We start from the raw sequence: 24,906 nt of genomic DNA, 5'->3' as shown, positions 1-24,906 counted from the left end.
CCCACAAATGAAATGCAAATCTTCCCCTTCATTTTTCGCCAGCGCCGAAGCTGGGAATATATAAGTCTTTACTTAAAGAAAACTACGCGTACGTGTTTCGGACTAAGGGTTTTCTCCATATCCCGTCGGTAGGCGGCGCCTTTCAATTTTCAATCAATTTATTCATGCCCTCGCGCGGTGTGTCTATTATATTTATCCTTTCTCGGAACTCGTGTATGTTTTTGGGAAAGAAAGGGCAAATGGCGTAAGAAGACTGCTACGTGAGCCGGGCCTTTTATCGGGACAGACAACGACGAACAAAAACCTCGTTAGGGAGCCTTAAAGACGTTACTAGACCAAAGTGCCTTACAATGTCGCCCATTTGCATCCAACTAGCTCTTCCGTATTTCTCCCTTTTTCCCGCTGATTCGCGAATACAAAGTTTTCCGCTCGCGATCTTCCCATTTCCTTTCGACGGTGCAAGAGCGGGAATGTTTTTCCATTAGAAATACACCATTCCACTATTTCTTTACGCGCTTTCATTCGAGTGGATTTTTTCTTATTTCCACTCCTTATTTTACGGCGAAAACATCGCGATTCCTAACATTTCTAAAACTGCAATATATTACACGGATTAAGCCACCCTTCGAAAACGTGTAGATGGGAACTTGTCTATCGGGATAAAACCATATAATTAGAACTCCAGTTTATCTTTGTATTCGAGTGGAAATTACGGTGTTTTATCGAAATTAGTTAAATTGTGACGGTATATTAAACCATCTCCCGTTTGCTTTGGCCCGAAGCCATCAGCGAACGAGTGCTACCCGATATCAACTGACTGGTTTTCAGCTCCATCAGCTACGCGCTACCTTTCGAACGAGTCGCTTTAAAAGAGCTAGTTTAAAGAATCAATCGTGGAAAATCGTGTCTCCCATTCAATCTCTCTTTCTGTCTCTGTCTTTTACGCTTGCCTAGTAATTCTACAATTGAGCTTCATCGCCCTGCCGGCCGATAGCGGGACCATAGGCATATTCATCCGCGTATTGTATATCGTGATCGCTGGCGATGGAAACGGAGCGGGCTCGTATTATCTGTCTCCGCGGGAGCGTTAGCGCTTCAGGCTTTTATTTTGAGATTCCCCGCGTAACGCGTATTCTATCTCGATCGAAAATGTGTTTCTGGAGAAATACCTCTTCGATACTCAGCCGACAATGTCAACCGAAGTACGGGTGGGGTAAAGTATATTTTCAAATAGATTCACGAAACTGAAAGCTTCTTATCCGTCGAAAGGTGACGCTTCGGGGCAGCCGCATCCACCGATATCGGGTGTTCTTCTTTCCAGAGCGTAAAAATAAATTGGATTAAAAAACACAAACCTGTATTGTTCCACGGCCGAGTCGCTTCTCGTATTTTGAGGGGCCCTTATCAGTATTATTGCAGTTTAAGGTTGGATGATTGATAGGGGTAATAGGACGGGCTAGTCACTGCAACAGCACCCTCTATAAGTCGAGCGTCGACGATATTTTTCCAATAAACCTAAAAGCTTCCCAGCTTCTATCGGAGAAAAATAAAAGTTGCTCCGAGAAGTCTAAACCCGGTAAAAACTTTGGTTACTTCTCGTATATGAAATTGTTGAAAGACTCGCGAAGTACGCGAAAGCTAAAATTTTGTTAATCAAATTTTGGAGAGTCGTTTTATTCGAAAATCATTAAGTCGGCATCAGTTCGCCCACGAGAGCGAAATATTCCGACCCGAACTTATCGACTATCTCAAGAACCAAAGGCTTTTAGGAATTGACCCGTAATCATCCACCAAAAATAAACCAAAGATAGGAAATGCCATTTTTATTCGGGAAATATATCTCAAAATCCATATCTCTTAAATTATTGGCTAGTTAAAGCGATGTATTATGGAAATGGCAGACAGAAAGCCGTAAAAATATATCTGAAAAGGGTAATTAGGTCGTAACTATCCGCTTCCCGGTCGATCAGTTTGCCGAACGACGAAAAGCGACCGATAAATAAATTTCGCCACCAACTAATTATTCCTGCTTTATTTTCTTTTATCAAAGAATACCTTTCAAGAGCAGTGTCGTCTGGAGCCTGCTGATAATGGCCCACGAAATCGTCTCCCTCCAGCCCACCTCCACACTTCGGATTGCTGGAAACTTCAAAGCGTCTAGTTAATTCGACAATATATTACCCATTCCCTCGACTTCAGGTTTGATTATGAAGGACGCGTTAAGTATAAAATATTATTTCAATGGCTCTCTCTAGCGAAACTCGAAGTCCCGGGTTGGAGGATACCCGATTTAGGGTGAAATCTCGTGAAAAGAATGTTCTTTTGACTTTTAAAAAATAAACAAAATTAATCCTCTCCACTTCAAAACAAAAACCAAAAATCCCGTATGATTGATCACCTCCGCAACGTGATGAAAGAGGTCGTGAATGCAATTGTAACAAAATCAACAATCGGGGTTCAATGGAAATTTGAGGTATAATCGGTCCGAGTTTCAATCGCTCTTCGAGTACATTGCGGTGAAATGTTTCAAAATCATCAACTATATTTTTTTAATACATCACAGGAGCTTTTTCATCTATTAATGAATTTGAAAAATTAGTTTAAAACGATTTAACCAAGTTGTTGGATTAAAACACGCTTTAATCTTTGGATATAAAACTTCACGTTTAAGTCAGATTTGAGGTTGCTTATTTAGGTTTCGCGTTAAATTTAAATAAAATGGACGTTTAAAAATCTTATCTTTTTCGTACACTATTTTTCCAAAACTACAGAAAATCTAGATTAATTAATATATTTATATTCGTTAATCCGAAAATACCCTTAAATTTACTTCTAAGAAAATTAAATATAGCGATAATTCGTCCTGCAATGTCTCGTAAAGTGCGGATTTCTGTAGAATTGTAGGTAAGCGTTTTTCATAAGTATATTATAGAGTGCTTTAGTCTGATACGATTTTGTAAACTTACAACGTCACAGCTGTAGTGTTAATAGTGGCCGCCATGACAGTTACCGTTTTTTATCAATAGGCAAATTACATTGGTGACGTCGTGAGTTTCGAATTGAAAGCACTCTATTCAACTAAATCAAATGATATTTTTAGGAGGCTTTGTATAATACATTAAACGATTTAACATTAAACACTCTTAGAGAATAACAATGACGTAGGGAAGAGAATAGCCAGGGCTATGTTTCGATGATCCTCCAACCGTATTTTTGACTGTGTTTCCTTTGAAAGCTGGTCGAGTTTTCTTTAGAAAAGGAGCGGGATTTACTAGTAATACGTCCCGAAATTTACCCCCCCTCCGTGGCTAGATACTACTGTAGAAAAATGTACAAAAGAGGGGGCAAAAACGAGATGAAATTTTTTGGTGATACTACAAAAGGCGAGCGAGCGCGCGCGCGGTATTAAAAGGGGGGTGGGGGGCGGGGGCTGGAGGAAAATCGATCCTTTTAGCTGGTAACCATAGCAACAGCATCCTCTTCTCTAATTCCCCCGTCTCTCTCCAGAGCGCGCTAGGCCCCGGAGAAAGAGAAATAAGTGGAGGCCTCCGAAGTCTATATCTGCCGCCTTCCACGCGGAAGGAAATAAACTAAAAATATTCGCTGGCCGCCAAAGGGAAAGGTGCTGCCGTTAAGAAACGGACCCATCTCCATCCTCCCCGCTTCTCTCCTTCTTCCTTCTTCGTAGTACTTAGATGAGAGACCATTTTATATCTCCGCGTATATTTATAAATATATATACCTGTAAGGGAGACAACGTTGAAAGAGAGCCCGCTTTAGGAGAATCTTCCTAGGATTTCAAAAACTGGTCGCTTGTCTCGCGCTCAGCCAGCGTCACCTTCCTCGAAACTGTAGTCTTAATGAAAGTAAATGAATCGGAAAGGAGCCGGGTCTTTCTTTCAGGGCCCTGGACGAATCTCGGTCGATTTTTATAGCTGTCGAAGCGCGGTCAGAACGTGACGTTGCGTAACGGGTGATACCTTCCCGGCAGTCATTTGATCTTGGCGTTTGAAGGATCTTTAGGTCTTTATTTTTGGCCAAAGTTTCGCTCCTTTTAAGAGCACCCGTCATCGACACGTAATAGGTATTTACGCTCTGTGCCGATTGAATTGTCTAAGCCGGTTAATTAGAAGCTTCGGGTGGAGCGAGAGCGGGGTTTCAAACACGGCTAATCCCACTGGCCAAGTAAATGAGAAGAAATATGGCTGAGATCCCGAAGCGAGCGAGCGGGGATGACGATATTTTTCGAGATAGTGAGTGGCCAGGGAAGGGGTAATTTGGAACGAGTGATCGGTGTGCACCCCGGGTTCGCTTTTATGGCCTCATTACTCGACTTTTCCCCTCAAAAATATTTTCGTTAATTAAAGGGAATTCTATGCGCGCTAAACGAGAGGTTTATTCCCTATCTCTCCGAGCAAGCCGCAGCGAGCTACGTGTACCGCGTCTATCCACGTCCTCGATACGCTACCACTCCCTCTAACGGTTGTAGGTGGAACCAACGAGGGAAACTAATTAAAACGATAGATGGCGTGGAAAAACCAACTACGCCGAGATGTTTTCGGCTTGTTAATTATCTCTAAATTAGGGATCTATGAATATTTTAACCCCCCAGACTCCCGCGATATTAGACAAAAAAAAACATTATAATTTGTCCATGTTCTATATGAAAAATTACTCCTATATCTTCTTAAAGCTTTTGAAATTAATAATATTAGTTTTGGATATTAGCATTCTTATGTTTATGTATTTATTCAAAGTTACGCGTGGGGAGATTTTCGTAAGAGCTCGAGATAATTTTAAAGAATTTATATTCAACATTTTGGAAATTATCCTATAGGTAACGATAAACCATTTGGACTTTCTATTATTCGTAATAGAATTTTTCCGCATTTTTTTTTAAAAGATAATTTTAACAATTCCAAAATGAATAAATGTAAGCGTAATGGATTTGCGTCCTTAGAAACAATCTAAGATAATGTGACTTAAATGTTGCGCGTCATAATTACGCAACCTTTCTCCGGGTGGCCTCTCTCTTTGTAATTTTCCGCTCATCTTGTCGTTAATAAATTCGAAGGGAAATTGTGACTCTCCGCGCATTTCCCAAATCTCTTTTTAATGTAAGAAAGGAGGCTCGGAAACCATTTTTTTTTATTTTCTTTTAAAAATGTGGAGGTCCTCGGTTCGAAATGTATAGAAAGATCTCGCTCTCTCGACGTCTACGGCTTCCGTTACAGTTTTTATAACGCTTCCGTCATTTAAAAAAACGGGGGTTGGTTTTCTTCTCAAACCGTATTTTCTATTGTTTATGTCTACTCGACTTTTTGTTTATATATTTTAGCTTCTTTTTTGTTAGAACGTGCCGCGACAAATGGAGATTTAACGACTGGTTCTGTTCGTCTCGGTACATACCGTCGACCGTCTTTCCGTGTTTTTCCAAAAATAAATTTCTTCGGCAAAATTAAAAAAAAAAACGTATGGTCTGGGTAATAGTTGACTAAGGGCCAAACATTTCAAATATCGATAATCTTTTTTTATTCGTACTAAGTCACATTAGAGACAAACTATAACCGATTGATATAAATCAAGCGAACCACCATGCACTTTCAACGCGGGAGAAGAGGCACCGATATTTTTTTTTGTTACTTTTCATTTTGAGGTTCTAAACTCATTTTTATTCTTTTTCTCGTCGAGGCTTTTTACCGAATTGTTTTCTTAGTGTCGTCGTAATTTATAGAGAATCTTTTTGGCTCTCGAAAAACCATATTCCACCGCATCCGAGTCGTTTCGATCTATCCTCCGGCGTGTTCGTAGTGGAATCGCGCGTTTCGCAAAGAATAGAAGTATATGGTCGAAATAGAGTGGCCAGTATCGAAGTCTCGCGGAAGAGGTCAGTGGGGAGCTATTGAGTGTGTCCCGTAGCGAGAGGACATCGTATAAACTACGGCAAATGGACGAAGATAGTTCTCGGAGACACGGAGAAAGAGTGAGCGCGTGTTGGGGCTACGCTAGAGTGGAGTGGAGTGGAGTAAGAGCCGAAGAAGGCGAGAACGGATGACAGCTGTAACGTGTCGTCGGCGGAGATAGCGTCGATATTTTATTGACATACCCCGGCACGATTGCTGTCCCACATAAGCAACTCATTACGTAAGAAGGGACGTATCTGTGAGGAGGGAGTGGTGGCCGAAAAATGGCGGGATTGGGAAGGGAGATGACTATTATTGGGAAGCGCTAAAAAAGACGCGAATCCAGACTGTTCTTCTCCAAAGCAATACGCGCCTAACATTGAATCTTAAGCTTCAAGTACTGACCGTAATTTCTGGCCCAAGTTCCGAGAATGAGGTAAGTTGTTTGTCTCTAAGTGATTATTTGGAAGAACGAAGATATTATATATACAGGGTGTTTCAAAAGGTTATACACAAATTTTGAGGTGTTGTAGAGGGTGAGTTGAGCACTATGCCTGTTTTTTTCCCATTTTCCTACGATGAGTGAAAAGAGCGCCAGAGAGCTTCAAAGTGTGGTCTACTAGCCCCTGGAAGTAGGCTACAACCGGCGCAAAACAAAGCAACAGGGAAACGCGAACATTAAGGTTTGGGTTCTTGCGATAGGTAAAAAAGAACTATGTAAACAAATCGAGGTAACCACCGTAAAAAAGTAAACTTAAACAGTATTTAAAGTCCCTGCTGCTTGGTTTCGCACTTGTTGCAGCCTACTTCCAGGGGCTAGTACGCCACACTTTGAAGCTCTCTAGAGCTCTTTTAACTCATCGTAGGAAAATGTGAAAAAACAGGCATACTTCTAAACTCACCCCCTACAACTCCTTAAACTTTTGAAACACCCTGTATATATATATAGTTACTTTAGCGTAGTTTTATTTACGCTAAGAGACCGTAAGGATAAGACCGATGCCCCGGAATAGCGAGCAAATCCCATCTGTAATACCGTCTTTCTGGTTTCACTTTATCCTTTCCGTAGTTGATCAAGCAGTCAGGTTAGCTGGCTGTGACGGGCGACGCGGATTGTGGGCAGCTTCGGCGTCTAGGCCTCGGATCAACTATAATTACGGACCGTGTTTTGTTTGTTTTCCCGCCTTCGCTAAATTTGGGCTCTTTCTGGCGTAGTCATTCTCATACGTTCTATATTCTTTCTCTTTTGTTGATTTTTCTTCCTCTCGGCTAGCCTTTTATACCCTAGCTCGCGCTAATTTATTTTTGACCTAAAAGAGACGGGCGAAAAAATAACCCACGCTTAATTAGGATGACTGGTAAGACTGTAAAGCAATCGCGCGGGGGCAACGGCGCAAACAAACGGAGAAGAAGGAGAAGAGACGAATGGTCGACGAAGCCGGGGAATACCCCTCCAAAAATACGTTTCGTTTTCGGACTCTTATTATACGGCTCCGTGTTAGTCGGTCCGAATTATCTTGGGAACCAAAGTGACAGATCCAGCGAACCGATCCTTTCCTCGAATAAGATAAAGGCGGCCCGGCCCCAACATCGGAGGATCTTTTCGGAGGCAAAGACGTTAAATAAAGTCGTTAGTCGGGAGGGGGCCAGAGAGAGAGAGTATCTATAAACGCTATAATTAATCTTTGGAGAGTCGAAAATATATATTCTTATTTTCCGAGTTAAATTAACCGTGAGCGTAGACAAAGTTTCGTCCCGAATTTCAAGCTTAATTAATTCGACGCGCTTAACGAAGATTGTCACTAAGAAAGATAAGGAGCTCCCGGTGCGTTTTAGATGACCTCCGTAACGCCCTTCCTTTTGTTAATTTCTTTTCCCGTAGTACGCGGAATGAATGAGGCATTGAATTAATTGACGGGAAACCTTTCCCGGTGTCGTCCGATGACTCTTTTTCTTCACCGTTTTTTTTTGGGTGACAAGCGTACCGGCTAATTTTGATGTACGTTCCGGACTCGGCTTGTTGGGAAAGACGTAACAATTTTTTTTTTTTTTCAAATGCACGGCCTTTTTTCAGCGTGACCAAAAACTGTAGAGCTCCTTTGAGAACAGACTTTACTCTCGGTTTAGGCTTCCGTCGCTTCGCGTCTAAAAAAATGGAACGTCCGGAAGCCTTAATGAAAAATTAGCCGTCCCGTCACCTATGGCGGAAGAAAAGTTAGAGGGCGAAAAACCCCAATGCTGTCAGGGAAATTTTAATTAATTTACCACCGGATAAAGCGTGGCCGCGAAGGCAGACATACCGACTAAACTGACGTATTAGACTAACTGACGCTATTTTTCATATCCTGTCAGTCTAAACGTTGGCTTTTACTTTTCGCTTACGACGGAATTCGAGCGGGTGTGTAAACGTTCCCAAACATATTCGACCATTATCTTCTACCAAGTATTATTAGAAATGCGTCAAAATTATCAATAAAATGCATTAGCCAGAATTTACGACGTGACAGTTCGATTTTTTCGGGCGCGGAATTTTTACTCGCGATTTAAATTTAATAAAGAAGCCTCTTTCGGAGATTTTTGGTAAACCTTTTCTTAAAAGAGTTTCCGGGGAAAGATTCGTAATTTATTCAAGCTGGCGCGGATATCCCTTTAGCGTCTATCTTTTTTCTTCGAAACTATAAAGTTTTGATCGAGCTCGATGCCGACGCTAAATCGCTTGCCGTATTAAACGTATCATGAAAATTGAATCATCTTCCCCATTTTATATCCCGTATACCAGCGAGTAATGGTTCAAAAGACTCTTCCTACGTTTTTAATTTCTGACAGTTTCAGGAATTATTGGAATATTTGGATATTCCTTTATTTCCTAGCTTGATTCCTCCGGAACTTTAGATATATCCGAGGATGACCGAAATCGAAACGGATAAGTAAACTTTTAACCCTGTTAGCTTTTGAAGGTCACGTCATTTAAATTCGAATCTTTAAAAGTAAGTTGAAAATTATTCGTAACCGCCTTAATTTTGTTATAACGAAGGGCTTACGTTTAAAATATCCAATTATAAAGTTTCGTTGCTTTCCGTTTCGTAGTTAATTACAAATAGTTAACTACTACTGAATCTTTACGCTGGTGCTTAGTTTACGTGGTTTTAAAAACACGGGCGCATTAGAGCACCCGCTAAATTGATATCGCCATATCTACGAAGGATCTTGGTAGGATAGAGGGAACAATATAATCTACCAGATGCAGTGGAATTTTTTTTGAAAAAACCGTAGTCAATGACGTCAAAAACTAGGCACGATAAAATGATCGTTCAAAATAAAAGCCACAGCGGGGCGCTGCACGTAAATTTAATTTTAATATTAATTGCACTAAACGACGGTATTTTATCCAGTGAGTTACATTTTCGGAAAGCCAATGATTAAATGAACAAGGAAAATATAAAGTAGTTTATTTTCTATTCCGAAAATCTATTTGCAACTTACTCTTTAATTAAATAGTGTATCCGACTTTAATTTATGATAAAGATAAGCTTTTAATTTCGTATATTTATTTGGTTGGAATATTGTGAAATGTATTATTTGTTGGGGAAGTGCTACTTCGTCTAATTTACAACGCCTCTTTAACTTACAAAATCGAATAATTTGAACATGTCTCAAAAAGCCTTGGTACTATTCTACTCTCAAACTATACAAAGAATTTTATGTATTTAATATTGCACAACTCTATATTATGTCCGTAACCCTAATGTAAAATATATACAAAAAATAACCTAAATTGTAATATTGAAGTGTACCACACTCGCTTTATTGCTAATCACAATATACGTTTGCCTATAGCAAATTTCGCCCTAGTACGAAGGAGTTTAATATATTTGGGTCCTAAATTTCTCAATACTTTCATTAATGAGCCAAAAATTTAAAAGTCACCAAATTCAAATTCATTAAAAAATAAATTAAAGAACTATATTTGGTTAAATGTAATCACGCTCTAAAATACTTAATGGAACTATTTGTGTTAAGATAGAACTTAATATTGTATACATGTACTTTTTAGACGTAGATTATATTTTTTTCTATGTAATAACCTGATAAACCCTCAGTGTACAGAGAAGTCTAATGTATTATTTAATTTGTTAATGTTAAATTAGTTATCTATGAAACATTACCCTCCTAAATACAAGCTCAGCTTAGCTAGGAGGGAAATTGTGCATTACAATATGTTTTACAAACTGTACTATCGCTTTCGCACAAATAAAAAACTAATAATAGCGACTTTCTTTTTTAGGAGTGCTGATTGATAGGGAGGAGGTTTCGATGGTCGCTTGTTTCCCGAACCGTGATTCTCAGTTTGACACGTGCCTCTCCCGGTTTCCGTTGCTATTTCGAGTTGGCCGTTTAACCGGTATTGGCCGATACTAGCGCCGTTTAGCGTGTAACTATAGTTTTGAACATTGGGCAATTTATCATTGTCAGTTTACGTTTAAGAGAACCTTCAGTCGGCTCCATTAATTTATTCGCGATAATGGTAGCTAAGTAGACAACTCTCCTCGTTAATTACTGAGAAATCCGTCTCGTTGCAACGTTTTGTCGCTTAAAGGGGCTATGAAACTGCATTAAAGCGATCAGCCAGACGGGACATACACCCATTCGAGGACTGATTTAGCTCGCTCGACTAGCGGCGTCTCTCCACGCCGAGTCCGAGGCTTGACCTTACGGAATCGATTCGTTATATAGATCTCCGAATGGACGTTCATTCTAGATTGCCCGAGCTATAGCCTGATATCGAATTTATTTGGGTTTTGTTGGCAAAGTAGTTTCCCTTTTGAATGTTTAAAGACAACTCGCTTTTGTCTTTATCCGTCTCCGCGGCTCTTAATTGGGGTTTTCCCGTTTAGCGTGTTAAAATGGGCTCGCTTCATTCATTAGTGAAAATTTAAGATTTAAGCGGCGGGGTTTGGCTAAAGAGGCGCTCCCGCCTACCTTACATGCTAAGCTAAGTGTCCCGCAGGCCAAAAGTCTCGAATAGCGCGACATACCGTTCGGCGAAGTGGACGCCACGTTCGTGCCTGTAATTAAGGCAACGTCTCTTAATGCATTCCGTTCCTCTTTCGGCGGCGACACCGAGCCAAACTGTCTGCAAAAATTTACATAAAATTATACCCGTCTAATTCTTAGTTAGCCCCCGGGACTCTGACACTGTTCGCTCTATCGGAAGTTCGGAACGGAGGACCTCGTTTTTGTTAGTTTTCGAGGAACTCTTGACGAAAATTTGTCAAAAATGACGAGAAAATGGCCGAAAGACTTGGTTCATGTTAAATAAAATTTTTCTTGATTCGTTAAAACGAGACAGTGCACTTGTTTTGGGGACATAAGTCAAAAATTCCAAAATTCGCTATTTTCAGTGTAATTTTCCAACCAAAGACCTTGGAATTCACAAAGTAACCTAATTTAACCTAAACAGCACGAAAACGAAGTCCTAGCTATCAATGAGCGATTTTCAAAAACAAACAAGATGACGTCATCCACAGCTATTGAAATTGGGAACCGTTGCTACGTTTAGTCGCTTCTACTGGATAAATTTTACTTTGAGTCCGGTCTTTGGTATTAAGGGTTTCCTTTTCGAGTGATACTCGGCAAATGTTGAGTGCTATCCACGCTGTTCTTTTCCAAACGGCGCTGTACGACACCCATACGTGGGAATGAAACGAAAGTCCGGCGTAGACGATTGTTAATTAAAACGTAGGAGAGTGCTGATTGAGACAGGCTCAAGCCTTCTCGACGCAATCAAACATTGACCCTCCGCGGAGGTGAGAGATCTTTAATTTCCCGCTAGGTTGAGGGGTATCGAAAGGCCTTCTAGTCGCGAAACGGCGCGATTGAATAAAAACGACTGTTCCCGCTTTCAGTGCTTGTTCGATTTAAATGCTCGTCGAAGTGTCACGTTTGAAACGGACGTTCGTTCTTTTGGCTATTCCCGAAGTACCCAGCCAGTGTTCAATTCGGAAAGGCTCTAATTCAATAATGCTAACACGTTTTTTTTAATCTTCTTTCCTACTTACCCATTCGCTGAAAGTTTCCTCTTTGCATTATAAATCAGGCCCTCGATTTCGAGCAATGAGAGGTATTTTTAGATACTGCTTAAAAAATACGGTCGAGTTTCCGAAGTGCGTGTTTTGCCTCGTACCTATCAAATTTGTTTATATTTCATAGTTTTGTCACGCGTAGTGAGTTAGCTGTCGAGGATATTACAAATGGTTGTTGGCAAATAAGAGCTTTTTCGTAGTTTTTACGTAAAACAAACATTTGATTTAGAATGACTTATATGTTCGCTATTTAATATTGAATGGCGACACTTTCCAAGTTAAACAAAAGGGTGCGAGAGGGGTTTGGTGAAAAGTAGGTCATATCGCCCGTAAAGGTGTCCCATTTGCGGAATGAATGAACGAAGGATTTTCATTTCCTTTTCAAACGGGGAGAGATGAAGAACTCGCGCGTTACAAATAGTATATACAAATTATCAACAAATTTTAAAATTAAATTTTGTTTTACGTTTTTTACACCGAGCGCTGTCTGGTGAATGCCAGTAGAAGAGTTTCATACCAGCGGATCATAGCTATATCATTTTCGTATGCCTTTAGATAAAATTCTGTTGAAATTACATTTTCTAGACGAAAGCGACCTTTTCTTAGACGCGGAAATCAGAATGTAAAAATATTCAAACAATAAGTTTGTTACTTCAGAACATTTCCCATCTACTTGGAATATTAGGTTAACTTCTCCAAAGTAAAATGTAAAATAAAAGGTGCTTTCGCGGACTCGAAATTTCATTTATTCTGACCGGATATATTTCATGGGTTAAGTTAGACCGTTTTAAGAAGCTAAATTCTTCGTCTCGAAGGGATATGCCGAAGTACCGCAATTTTTCAAATTAAGTCCATTTACTTGTAATATTTTGACCATTGGTGGCTTTCCATTGTTCAGTGTACCAAATTGGGCCTAACCACGACTTTTATTTGCCCATCAGTCTTTACTACGCATACATATGTGACATCAATCGGGTTTCTGGTCAAATATTAAAATTTGGGCTTCCTCACGAAACGTAGATCATCGAATACTACCAACAAAATTTCGCGCAAATAACGTTCCTGAACGGGTTAAGCCAAACCTTGAAAACGTGAACGGGGAAATTTGTACGCGTGTAGTCGTAGCTTTATTCTGTACAATCTAAACTCCTAAAAGTTCCCACGTTCGCGTTTTCTAGCTCTGGCTGAACATACATTTCCATTGGAAGTTTCTCGAGTGTACGTCCTGGAGGTATCGTATCAATATTAGACTTTTATTTGTATTCGATTATATTTGAAACTCGAGATTGATTTAGTCGCGCGTGATATGCAATATGAATAAAATAAATTAACCTTTCGAACATCGAAATGAAGCCATACGTAAAAGCGAACCGATAATGTATTCGGGCTAATAGATAATATGAAATCGCAACTATAACCTCAGTTTTAATGAAATAAATTAACTTTTCAAATATTGAAATGAAGCCATACGTAAAACCAAAACCGATAATTTATTCGGGCTAATAGAGAATATGAAGTCGCAACTATAACGTCAAGTTTAATGATTCCCTGAAAAATATTCTACGCCTACACGGAGGGAGCCCATGATCGTAGCCGAGTGTCTTCCCCGTGAGAAATGCTTTAATTAATATTTAATATTTCTTATTTGATATCTAAAATTTTTTATAAGGTTTTTGAATACTCATGTACTTCTTCTATCAGGCTACACATAAGCCTACGGTAGCTTCCTAGTCTTTGTTCATTAAATAAATAAATAAATAAATAAATAAATAAATAAATAAATAAATAAATAAATAAATAAATAAATAAATAAATAAATAAATAAATAAATAAATAAATAAATAAATAAATAAATAAATAAATAAATAAATAAATAAATAAATAAATAAATAAATAAATAAATAAATAAATAAATAAATAAATAAATAAATAAATAAATAAATAAATAAATAAATAAATAAATAAATAAATAAATAAATAAATAAATAAATAAATAAATAAATAAATAAATAAATAAATAAATAAACTAATTCCAAGTAAATTTAAACGTGTCTTTAGACATATCTGCATAAAAATATAGAAATTATAATAATTATAGGGGTGAATTTGGCTTACTACGAAGAAAATAAAAGTATATCAGCATTCCCGCAGAATTGGCTACGGCTAGTGCTCGGATTTCGATTAATTTTTATCCATGAATAAAATAAGCTCGGCGATATTTAAGTAATATTTATTTAAATAACCAATAGTTGAATAAAAATTGTAAAATGTTCAAATAATCGAAAGTGAATAAAACAAACAATTATATAAATAAATGCCACTTTTATTCAAATAAATGCTTGGTTTCGTAAAAAACATAATTAAATAAGTTAAAATGATATTCTTTTTACCAACGTTTTTTAAATAAATCGGAAAATTTGTGGATAATGAATAAACAATTCCGAGCACTAGCTACGGCCAATAAATTTATTAAATGGTGTTTTAACATTTAAACTTACAAAATAAAAAATATGAAACGCGTTTAAACCTAACTGTAATATGACCTAATTTCAATCTTAAAGATTTAAAGAAAATATTTACGAAAGCAGTTTTTAAACACATTCTAGCTAGTTCTCCACTTAAAAGTTATAGTCTGTAGCGCCCCTTCCCAGCTAAGGATATACTCCCTTTAAAATCAGAATTGTGTATGCGGAACCAAACGTATATCCATCAATGGTTTCAGAGACGTAACCCTTTGGCGACGTCAGGACGCGACACTCACGGAAAGCGGCGACTACCGGGCAGTTGCGACTTTATGCACAGATTACGAAACACCATGACGGAGTACAACAACGAGTTTGATTTAAAACGTTGGCTTTCCTTGTCATGGCACTCTTCTTAATAAATAAAAGAGCTACCCCTTTATAAAGTGTAATTAAAGGTGCACCAACGTCAGTGATGCCAGATCGCAAAAATAGAATTTCCTTTTCACGGCGTGAAAATATCACTTTTCGGATCAAAATTTCCTAGGTTTAAATACCCGAGAGACATTCATATTTACATAAAAAATTACACAATGAACCCTAGGGAAGAGTGGTTTTTACTGTTTTTAAAATATTTTTCCCTGTAGGTCCCAGGGAAAAATGTAGATGGCGTAGGTATAAAAAATAAAGCGCCATCTATATTCTCAATATATACCCATAATTAATCGATAATAGCGTTTGATTTTTCAGTTTCAATCTTTAACGAAGCCTTAAATAAAACACTAAAACAAGCTAATAGTATCAGTGGATAATTTTATTGTTTTTTTTTAATTTAATAAATTTTGTCAGATATTGTGAATTTTTAAGAGTTTAATCCACACCTCAAATTTCACTAGATTTCGTGAATTTTCGATCTAATTTTCTTTCCTTATTTTCGTTCGCTAGTGATGCTAGATCGAGGGAAATTTCCCTCGATGTGGGATAAACGGCTGAGCGTCGCGACCTAAAACATCATGGGCTTGGCCCCAGCACCCTTTGGTTTTCTCGAGCAGGCCGTAACTCGTCGACATTCTGTTCGGGATCGAAGCTTTCCAGAGCGACACTTTATAAGGTGGTGTGGCGGAGTGGTTAGAAACTTGACTTCGCAGCAAGATTAGTCAGTTTGATCCCGGTTTGTGGCACTGAGTGAGAACTCGGAAACAGCTCCTTCTGCGTAGTTTGAAGTTCTCTCCCCACGGGTTCAATTAGGGGCTTTTTACCCAGAGTGGTTCGATTTTCCTTTTCCATAAAAACTTGTAGAGGTATGTAAGGAGCTGTTGGTTCGCGTGTTATGCAGTGCCGGTTTACCGAACACGCTAAGTAAGCTGCAGCTTAGGGTCTTAAGCCTGTCGCGCACTCTTAAAATAAAAAGTGGAAGTTGACGCTGCCATCAAATTTTAATTTTGATTTTAAATGTTCTCCACATCTGCGTCAAACAAATTGACACCGCTATCGGTGATATTTTTCTTTGTCGCACATTCGGCAGAAGTGCTGACACCAAAACACGAAACTGTGAGATTGCGTGCGCATCGGTTCAACCGTAAAGTTAACAAATGGTATTGTTGATATCCATTTCGTATTATAAAGTGCTGATTCAATTTCCATATCTTGAGTTTTCCGCGGTAATAAGTTTAAAAATCAATACCAGTGGAGTAGACAAGCGTGTTTCAGTGGGTATAGCTTTACTATAATATAGTTTTACCCGTCCTCCCAGGTTTTACCTTCTCTTCCAACCACGTTTTGAAATTGTACCTATAATAGCCTGTCCACCACCCCGTAACGACATTTTCATTACGCCACTGATCTCTTCTATTTAATTTTTATATATTTTTTATATCATATAATATATTTTATTTTATTATATTATAATTTTATTTTACTTTATTTTATGATATTATAGTATAATGTTATTTTATTATTCTTTTTTTTATTTAATTATAATTTATTTTTTTTCCTCTAATTTATTATATTATATTGTATATTATATTAGTAATAAACGGCGTGGTTCAAAATTGTCGATTTCAAAGTTTATTTTACTAATTCTAAACGAACATATAAAGACCAATCAAGGTTCGGCACCATAAGTATCTTTCAGTCTATCAAAGTTAATGGAGAAAAATATAAAACATAATGACTAGTTTATTCCCCAGCTACTGGGTATGTGTTCTTTTTTGTATGTTAACTGTTTTCAGCGTCAGTGACTGCATTCACAAATGGGTTAAACGACTGGCGAAACCAAAAATTTAATCAAGGACTTGAAAAATTGGAAGATGATAGAATGGCGTTACTGACGTGTGTAACAAGAAAGCGTGGCTCAACTATAAATTGTGCTTTGGTGGAAGAAACTAAAATTGAGCAAAGATACTGAAGAAGTGTACGTATTGTGGCCTTTTTTTGGCAGAACGCGGATTAGCTTTTAGAGCAGATGAGGAAAAATTGGGTTCCGTACATTTACTTGCATCATTTTAAGTTATTGCAAAGTTTGACCCTTTTATGTCAAGTCTCGTGGAACAGGAAGTCCATCGTATTTATCGAAAACGATATCTGATGAATTAATTACACTAATGGCGAATAAAGTGAGGCAATCAATATTGGACGATTTGAAAGAAGGGGTTACTTAAGTATTTCTGATGATCTTTCACACGAAGATCAGTTGACCGTTATTCTTAGCTACTTGCCGCCAATTTCGCCACATCCTACTGAGCGGTTTCTAACGTTTCAGAAGCTAGATGGTCATAGTGGTAAAATTATGGCCAGCCAAGTACGTCACTAATGTTTGTCAGATTGACTTTAGTAAATGTAGAGGGCAGTCCTACGACAAAGCATCCAACATGACCGGGGAGTATAAAGTGATGCAGAAATGAATCTGTGATGTAAATAAATACGTGACTTATATTCCGCGCGCTGGTCAGTCATTGAATCTAGTTGGACAAGCATCCGTGTTTAGATGCAGTTTAAATGTTTTTGGAATTCTGCAACATATTTACGTATTCTTTTCTGCATCAACGAAACGTCGAAAGGAACTAGCGTCTTTATTTGGTCCTAATTTGAAAGTAGCGAAAAGGAAATCGAAACAAGATTGGAAGCTCATTCGAAGTCAGCCGTATTAGAAAGCTATGACATTTTTATTTCGTGTCTGCAAAAAATAAACGATGATAACGAGGAAATGAGGGATACGAAGAGAGATGCGGGAGCTATTTTAGATCAATTAGGAGATATCGAATTTATGTTCGTGTTTATATTAAGAGATCGAGTATAAGACCGGTTTTGAAAAACGAGTATAGCGATTCAAGACGCAAAAATTTCGGTAAGTACACGCTCAAAATTACTCTCTTCGGTCTCGTCGTTTCTGAAGGTCTTGAGAAAATGCTTTGATGAAATAGAAGATAAAGCTAAGCACAAGCTACCGGATGTCGACTACAAAACTACCACTAAAAGAAAGATATCGAAAAAAAAAAGGTTTTTCGGCGATAGTATAACTCCAGACGCTGATGATAAACTTTCTCCTAGCTAGACAAGACTCGAATTAAAAGTTTTACTCCTATCATGGATACTCTTGAAACCAACTTATTACCATAAAATAGCTGAATTATTTTTGTTTTTTAGTATTTAGGATGCTGAACTCGAAGAAGGGGTCAAGCGACTGGTGGAAATATATCCCGACGATATGGACGACCAATTGAACACCGAATTAAAAAATTCCACGTGTATGTTAAAGAACACTATTAAGATAAAATTTATTTTGACCACCAAGATGTTTTCCAAGAATTGTACAACATAATAATTCAGAATAAAATACCAACTGCTTTCCCAGAATCCATTCTACGTTGGTTTTTGTGTATGATGGCTACAAATTACTCAGGAAAACTTAAACGCATTAAAAATTAACAAAGAACCACAATGGGGCAATCGAAACTATCCGAATGAAGCATTCTAAGCATACAATTGATGATTTTGCAATTACAGGATCCCCAAAAAAAAATTATAATATAAATAATACATGTATAATTTGCAATTTTAAAAAAGTTGATTAAAAATAGTTTTCGTTAAATTTGCGGGGTCTCAAATTACTCTATCGTGAACGGATTACCACCACCCTCCTACGCAGTGTAATTCGACCACTTGAATAAAGACAATAAAATTCACATAGCTGAAAAGCGCTAGTTCCAATTTATTTAGAAAGAAGTGTGCGAGATCGTTAAAGTTCAAAAATGACGCGTAAGTGATGCCCATTGTCTAACAATGTAAGTGTTGTCGATACATTAACACGATTGAGTCGCGAACTGTGATTGTGACCCATAAACTGGGATCATAGTCTTCTACAGTGACTGATGTGACCCGGAACCGTGACAGGGCTTTGTTCTCGAAACCAATGATGGAACTAAGGTCACTACCGAATTTTTAAAAATATGTTTTTGCATGAGGGAACATGTCAAGACATTTTTCATAGACTAATGATGGCGTAGCTTCAATGTTAAGCGCTAGAAGTTATCTTTCCATAAGGTTAGGTTTACTTTTGTTTTATTGTTCATTATTTCCAAATTGGAAATTCCAATGATAAATTGTTTTTCAATAAATGATTGACTATTGCCACTTTTGTGTGTTTGTCTCTATTAAAGCTAACACTTTTTATTTTATTCTAAATTCATCCCCAAGACATATTAATGTAAATTTCCCAATTCCTATCATTTAGAATTAAATTTAACCCTATTTCTAATCTATTTTGAAAAATGTGTCGCGCGTTCGAGAAGCTACGCCTCGTATATTTTGTAATTGTTTTAAAATTTTTAAAGTGAACCCATTACTAATGCTTGGGCAAAAATCAGCCATTCTGTATTTTATTTTTATTTATACAAAATAATTAACTCGAATCATTTGCAACTGTAAGCCTAACATTAAAATCGAAAGATTGTCCATAAAATTTAATGTTAAATATTTGAAAGGAATTAATAAGCAAATGTTCATTAATTATTTGTTACAAACCATTCCGTAGTTTTTCTACGCCCACTACACTTTTATTAAGATATGGGCGATTCCGTTAAGACTCGTATCATAATTTAAAAATTAATATCTCACCGAACCGCTGTGTTTAACATCGCTGTAAGGAATTCAACGTAATTCCCACGTAGAAATTAACAAATATTTCTTAACGGAGAGTAAACTTAATTATTAAGTTTAGAAAATAAAGTCATTACGCGACTTTGAAAGGAAAACACTATGCAAAGTCATAATAAGCATTACCATTTTCCCTTTAAAATGTCGTAAACAACATTAGTTTTAAATGGGCTAACGCAGAATGGCTTAACGTATTTTTCATCTAGGACTCTCCGTGGGCAGTTTGACTGCCCTCACCGAAAGCCGTTTGTCGAAAACATGTAAAATTCTGGAGTCGTTCGGTCCTTTCTCTTCGTAATTGAGAGTAGGCAGACTCAGAGCGAATTTAAGAGGTTAGAGCAGAGACCGGCCTTCACCAGGTTGCGTGGAGCGGATTGAGCGCATTGAAGAATGTTATCCGCTGACGATGCGGGGTACCTTTAAAACCCTCTTCTCTACCGTATTAAATTTACCACTCGCAGACTGAGAGTAAACAAACTCTAGTCCGAGGTAATTAAGGCGAATAGAGCGGGACAGTTTGCTAGCTCTATCTACTTATCATTAATTCTCGTATTATGGTCGCCACCGTTTGTCAGGGCAGTTTCTGGCCGCTCAACCTCGAGACATTAACTTTTTAAGCGGAGGACAGGCCTTTCTCTCGCCCCTTTCCTCCAGCGTCCGTCGTCGTCAACCCCGCGCCTTGGCCAGTCGTCCGTGTCTCTGTAAACTAGTCCCGGGTGTCGCCGGTACTCAGCGACAAAGGAACTAGGGTATCCGCAGAGACAAGGACGGTTGCTAGGTGCGACCAAGACGTGGGAGGCCGCTCTTTCCATTCGATCGAGAATCGCGACGCGCTTGCCGAATTTTCTTTCAACCCCGCGTACGGCTTAATTACGTATCTTCAAAAACGATCGCGCGGAGTCAAAAAATGAAACGATACTGTTTCGTTAGAGTCGAACTTGAGAGTTGAGACTACTCTACTTTGACAGTCAACCTGATTCTAAAATAAACGTATCAATATATATTTTTCTAAATTGAATTTAACGAACACTTCGAAAAAGGTCATTTTTGGTGTAGAAGTAGTTCCGCGAGATGGCAGTCGAGGCGGTTAAATCAAAATCTGTTTTGTCGTCGTAGGTGCTCGTTTATTGGCGCAATGTTTATCCCGCGCCTCTAATTTTTTCGGGGTCTTCTTCGGCGGGAGAGCGGTGGTCCTCGGATCGATAGGGGGAACCATCGTAGTATGATCGTGGTGGCGCGGCTGTAGCAGAATCCATCGCGGCAGCGGCAGACTGCACAGCACGCGGAGAGGAGGAGAGAGAAGAGAGAAAGGGGTTTCTATAGCAGCGGCAAGCGGCGCATCCCCATCATTTCGCTCATTCTCCCGAGCTTCTTCCGCGTCCTTTCCGCGATCGACGGCGAGCGCGCACTTTTCGATCACACGCAGCACGGCGGCGGCAGCCCAGCGAAACAGTGCTGGGCGACTATAACGTATAGCGGGAGGAGGCTTCGAGCCAAAGAGACGGGATGGTCGGAGGAAAACGGAAGCTAGGTGGCAACGCAACAAGCGTCGCGCCGGAAATTGGGTGAGGTCGATCCGCGGGCGGTTCGGCGCTGCTGCTGAGGGTGAGCTGCCGCTCTGGACTCCAGCCAGCGTTTCCACCACCATCGTCTCGATCCGAAGAAAAACACTTCCACCGCGAAAACACCGAACACTAGAGTTCGACTTCGAACCGGGAGTCGCGAGCCAGGGGGAGAGAACTGGAAGGAGCGACGTAACCAGAATCTCCAGCCATGCCGTTGGCCTCCGCTGGAGATTTCGCCAAAATTATCTCTTTCCGTTTCGCCGTCGTCTTCTTCTTCTTCTTCGCCGTCGCCTTTGCCTACAACAAACCCACCAAACACCAGGAAATCAGAATAGGTGAGACAACTCGCTTTTTTTCTACTACCATTTTTACCGTACCATTCTTTCAAATAATTGATTGGTTGTCGGCAAATACGTTAACAGGCTCGAGAGATGGCTGTCAAAGTGCTCTTTTGAATCGTGACCTTATCTCTAGTTATAATTCAAGTTTCCAGGTATTACTGTATTCAACCAAAGCCGTTATAACGATAGTATTTTTTTAGAGGCTGATTACGATCTGGTTCTTAATTTCTTGATACTGGGGGAATCATTATTTTTAAAGTACACGTTGACGTTGTTGCTTCGTCGTTGATATTTGAATCGCAAATAGCCCATTAGTAATTTGCGAGTCGCGTACCTTATTATTATAAGAGAGTAGGGCCAGTCAGGGCCCTAATTGAAAACTCCGAAGCTCCATTCTTCTCCCGCGCAGCTTTTCCAATTTTCCATCATCATCTCCGCGCGTTCCCTCTCTCCCCATCTTCCTCCGCTCTGCAGCCATGTCACGAGCGGATGACTTCCTAGCTGCGTTAGATAAGTGAAGCTTTAATGCGAAACGCCTGTTTTCGACTTCACTCGAGCTGTTTAGTTATGGATTATGTGATGGAATGTTTATTTTCTCGTTCAAAATCTCGGACGATTTTTTATTAAGGTCAAGGTCGTAAAAATGTTGCCTTTGAAAACGCATTTGTCGTCGTTTTTATCCATTACTTTTTTCGTTTAACGGTTTTCGAATGGTTGCAGACTGAACAAAACAAATATGTCTGTGTTTTCGATTGGTACTGAAATGTTACGATTGGAATTTGAAATTTCGTCCTTATCCGAAATAATTGATCTTCTCGACGATATATAAGCTTTCTGCGATGGATAATATTTTTCAGATAGCCTGGTTTTATAATTTCTCAAAAAGGTGGGACATATTTTTAAAATTTACGAGGAAAAAATGGTCCCTGATAATTTTGCTACATGTAATTGTGAAAATATCTTATTTTATTAAGATTTCGCAGCAAAAAATCAATTTACAGGTACGATATCATCGATTTACTCTAAGTTTCCTTTTTTCAATTGTCGATTTGATAGGTTTAGCATGGCTGTAACTAATTTGATTTTCTTATCTACTTAAAATAATTTTTGAAAAATACAAGACGCAAATTCCATTAGTCTCCTTTCAAATAAAACATTAAATTAATTATTTTTAGAAATAATATTACACATAATCGCTACCACATCAGTGATGGCTTAGAAATAAGGTGTTAGCGTCGGTTTAAGTTCAGATTATTTCGGTTCATGACCAGTAAGTTAAATGGAATCTGGCGTTTCACTGGTCATATTGACCAGTTTATTGCTTAACGAAATAACTTGTTGCTAGGGTGTCTCTAGCTCCCTGTTACGGAAGCGAAGGAAGGTACATAAGTAGTTTCATAAGTAACATAATAACCATAAGTATGAAACTACCTATTGTTTTACTGCTAATTTCATTAACACTAACACTCTCCCAGCTCCCACATGAACTCGCAACCAAACTGAGTAGTGTATTATCGTTATTGGTTGTAATATATTGTTCATATTTTGAGATATGTCGCCTTGGTCATATTTATACATATTTTGCCTTGTTCATATTTAGACAAAATTTGCCTTGTTCATATTTAGACAGAATTTGCCTTGTTCATATTTAGACATATTTTGCCTTGTTAATATTTAGACATATTTTGCCTTGTTCATATTTAGACAAATTTTGCCTTGTTCATATTTAGACATATTTTGCCTTGTTCATATTTAGACATATTTTGCCTTGTTCATATTTAGACATATTTTGCCTTGTTCATATTTAGACATACTTTGCCTTGTTCATATTTAGACACTAGCGGGATCTGTATTGAACAAAACATTGATGCGCAATAACTCTGTAAATCAGTTCGGTGTCAATTTTCGCTAATTGTCATCCTTATTGTTAAATTATCGTACTGATGGAAGTTCTAATGAACTGTGTACCCCACACTAAATAATAGTTATTTCTAAAATCACGAACTGTCTATCTAATAGGACGAGAAAGTGATAGATTTTTTTCGGCTTGCAACACCGCCACAGCGCAAACCGTTTGTATCCCAGAATTGTCTCTTAGATTCTCGCAGGTGCCGCGGACATTTAAGGTCTACATAATTTTACTGGGAGAAAGTCCAGAGTCCCTCGTCCCTCTCGGTTGACAGTTCATTTGGTAATATAAAATATCCTTAAGCGGTAAAACCTTAATATGTTCTTTGGTTGCGTGCTTCTTAATATAGTGGAGCAAAGCCGCTCATGCGATTTTGCAAGTTTCGTAAGTAGAAAAAGGGGATTTTAATTTGAGACGCGTGATACACAATGCTTTAACGAAATTTTATATCACGCGTTAAATTTAATAGGTGTTTCCATGAAATCGTTATCTTAGTTAAAAAAAACATTGCTTTAGCTTTAAATTTATTTCGAGTTACGATATTTTTAAACTAAGGTAACGAAATCTGCTGTTATATTTTTTTCTACGTCAAAATAACGGTCGAAAAAGCCGCCTACTAGCTGAGGAACGTATAACGGCGGTGCAAACTTTGATATATTTCGGTGTTGCCAGAAAATGTTTCTCATTCGGCGAAAAATATTGCAGTGGTAGCAGATAAAGTTTATTATTTTAAAATTAGTGTTGTTAATTTTCAGGAAAAATAAAATGCGGAAAAATAAATTACTTTTTAAGATGTTTTAATGTTTTAAACTTTTTATCGATAAAAAATGTCTAATAACAGTAAACATACTACAAAAAAATTAATAGTGTTACATTGTTAATGAGTTTAAAGCTAGAGCCTAGAGGTTTATTTTTACTTTTAGATTCCAAAAAATGAGGCTAAAATGCCGCTTTATTTAAATTTGCAAACAATATTAGACTAATCAGGGAATGGAACGTTGGTTTTTTCGGAAAAATACGGAAAATTTTCCGACTTACATACATTTCAAATGGTTGACTTTCGTTTTCCTAAAAAAATATAGAAACAAATAAATATTTTGCAGATTATTCTCGAGATAATTTAGGGTAATTCTACTCATTTTCCCAGTAGAATATATTAGATCAGAGTTCAAATTAAAAATTCGGGTTTGTCGATGACTCACTTCTCCTGAATAATTGTCAAATAAAACCATTAGCCCATTATGGGATACCCAATTTTTGATAAATTGAAATTCATTCATTTTAATAACTATGACTATTTGTTCCCAATAATAAAATAAAAACACGGTAGATAGCATTTTATAATTTTTACGTAAGGGTTCTGTGGTCAGTTTGACCAATAATATTTAAAAGGTTATTTTTATGACTACCACTGATAGATATAAACAAACTAAAAACGGTCTAAATATGACACAAAATACCACAAGCACAAAGCTCAAATGCTCTCTGT

At 38.1% G+C, this 24,906-nt stretch overlaps 1 protein-coding gene across 1 annotated transcript in view; it reads left to right on the top strand.

The window, feature by feature from the left end:
- Nucleotides 1-20,878: 20,878 nt before the first annotated feature.
- LOC149932720 (glutamate receptor ionotropic, kainate 2-like) overlaps nt 20,879-24,906 on the top strand; it is a 65,217-nt gene continuing 61,189 nt past the window's right edge. Inside the window, exon 1 of the mRNA XM_090155154.1 lies at nt 20,879-21,502. Within this exon, the coding sequence (XP_090011280.1) occupies nt 21,376-21,502 (127 nt within the window). The 5' untranslated portion in view covers nt 20,879-21,375. The remainder of the gene's footprint in view (nt 21,503-24,906) is intronic.

Source organism: Leiobunum rupestre, chromosome 8 (genome assembly GCF_980474605.1).
Source record: "Leiobunum rupestre chromosome 8, qqLeiRupe1.1.hap1, whole genome shotgun sequence".
Taxonomy (NCBI): domain Eukaryota; kingdom Metazoa; phylum Arthropoda; class Arachnida; order Opiliones; family Sclerosomatidae; genus Leiobunum; species Leiobunum rupestre.
This window is presented reverse-complemented; position numbering and strand designations above follow the sequence as displayed.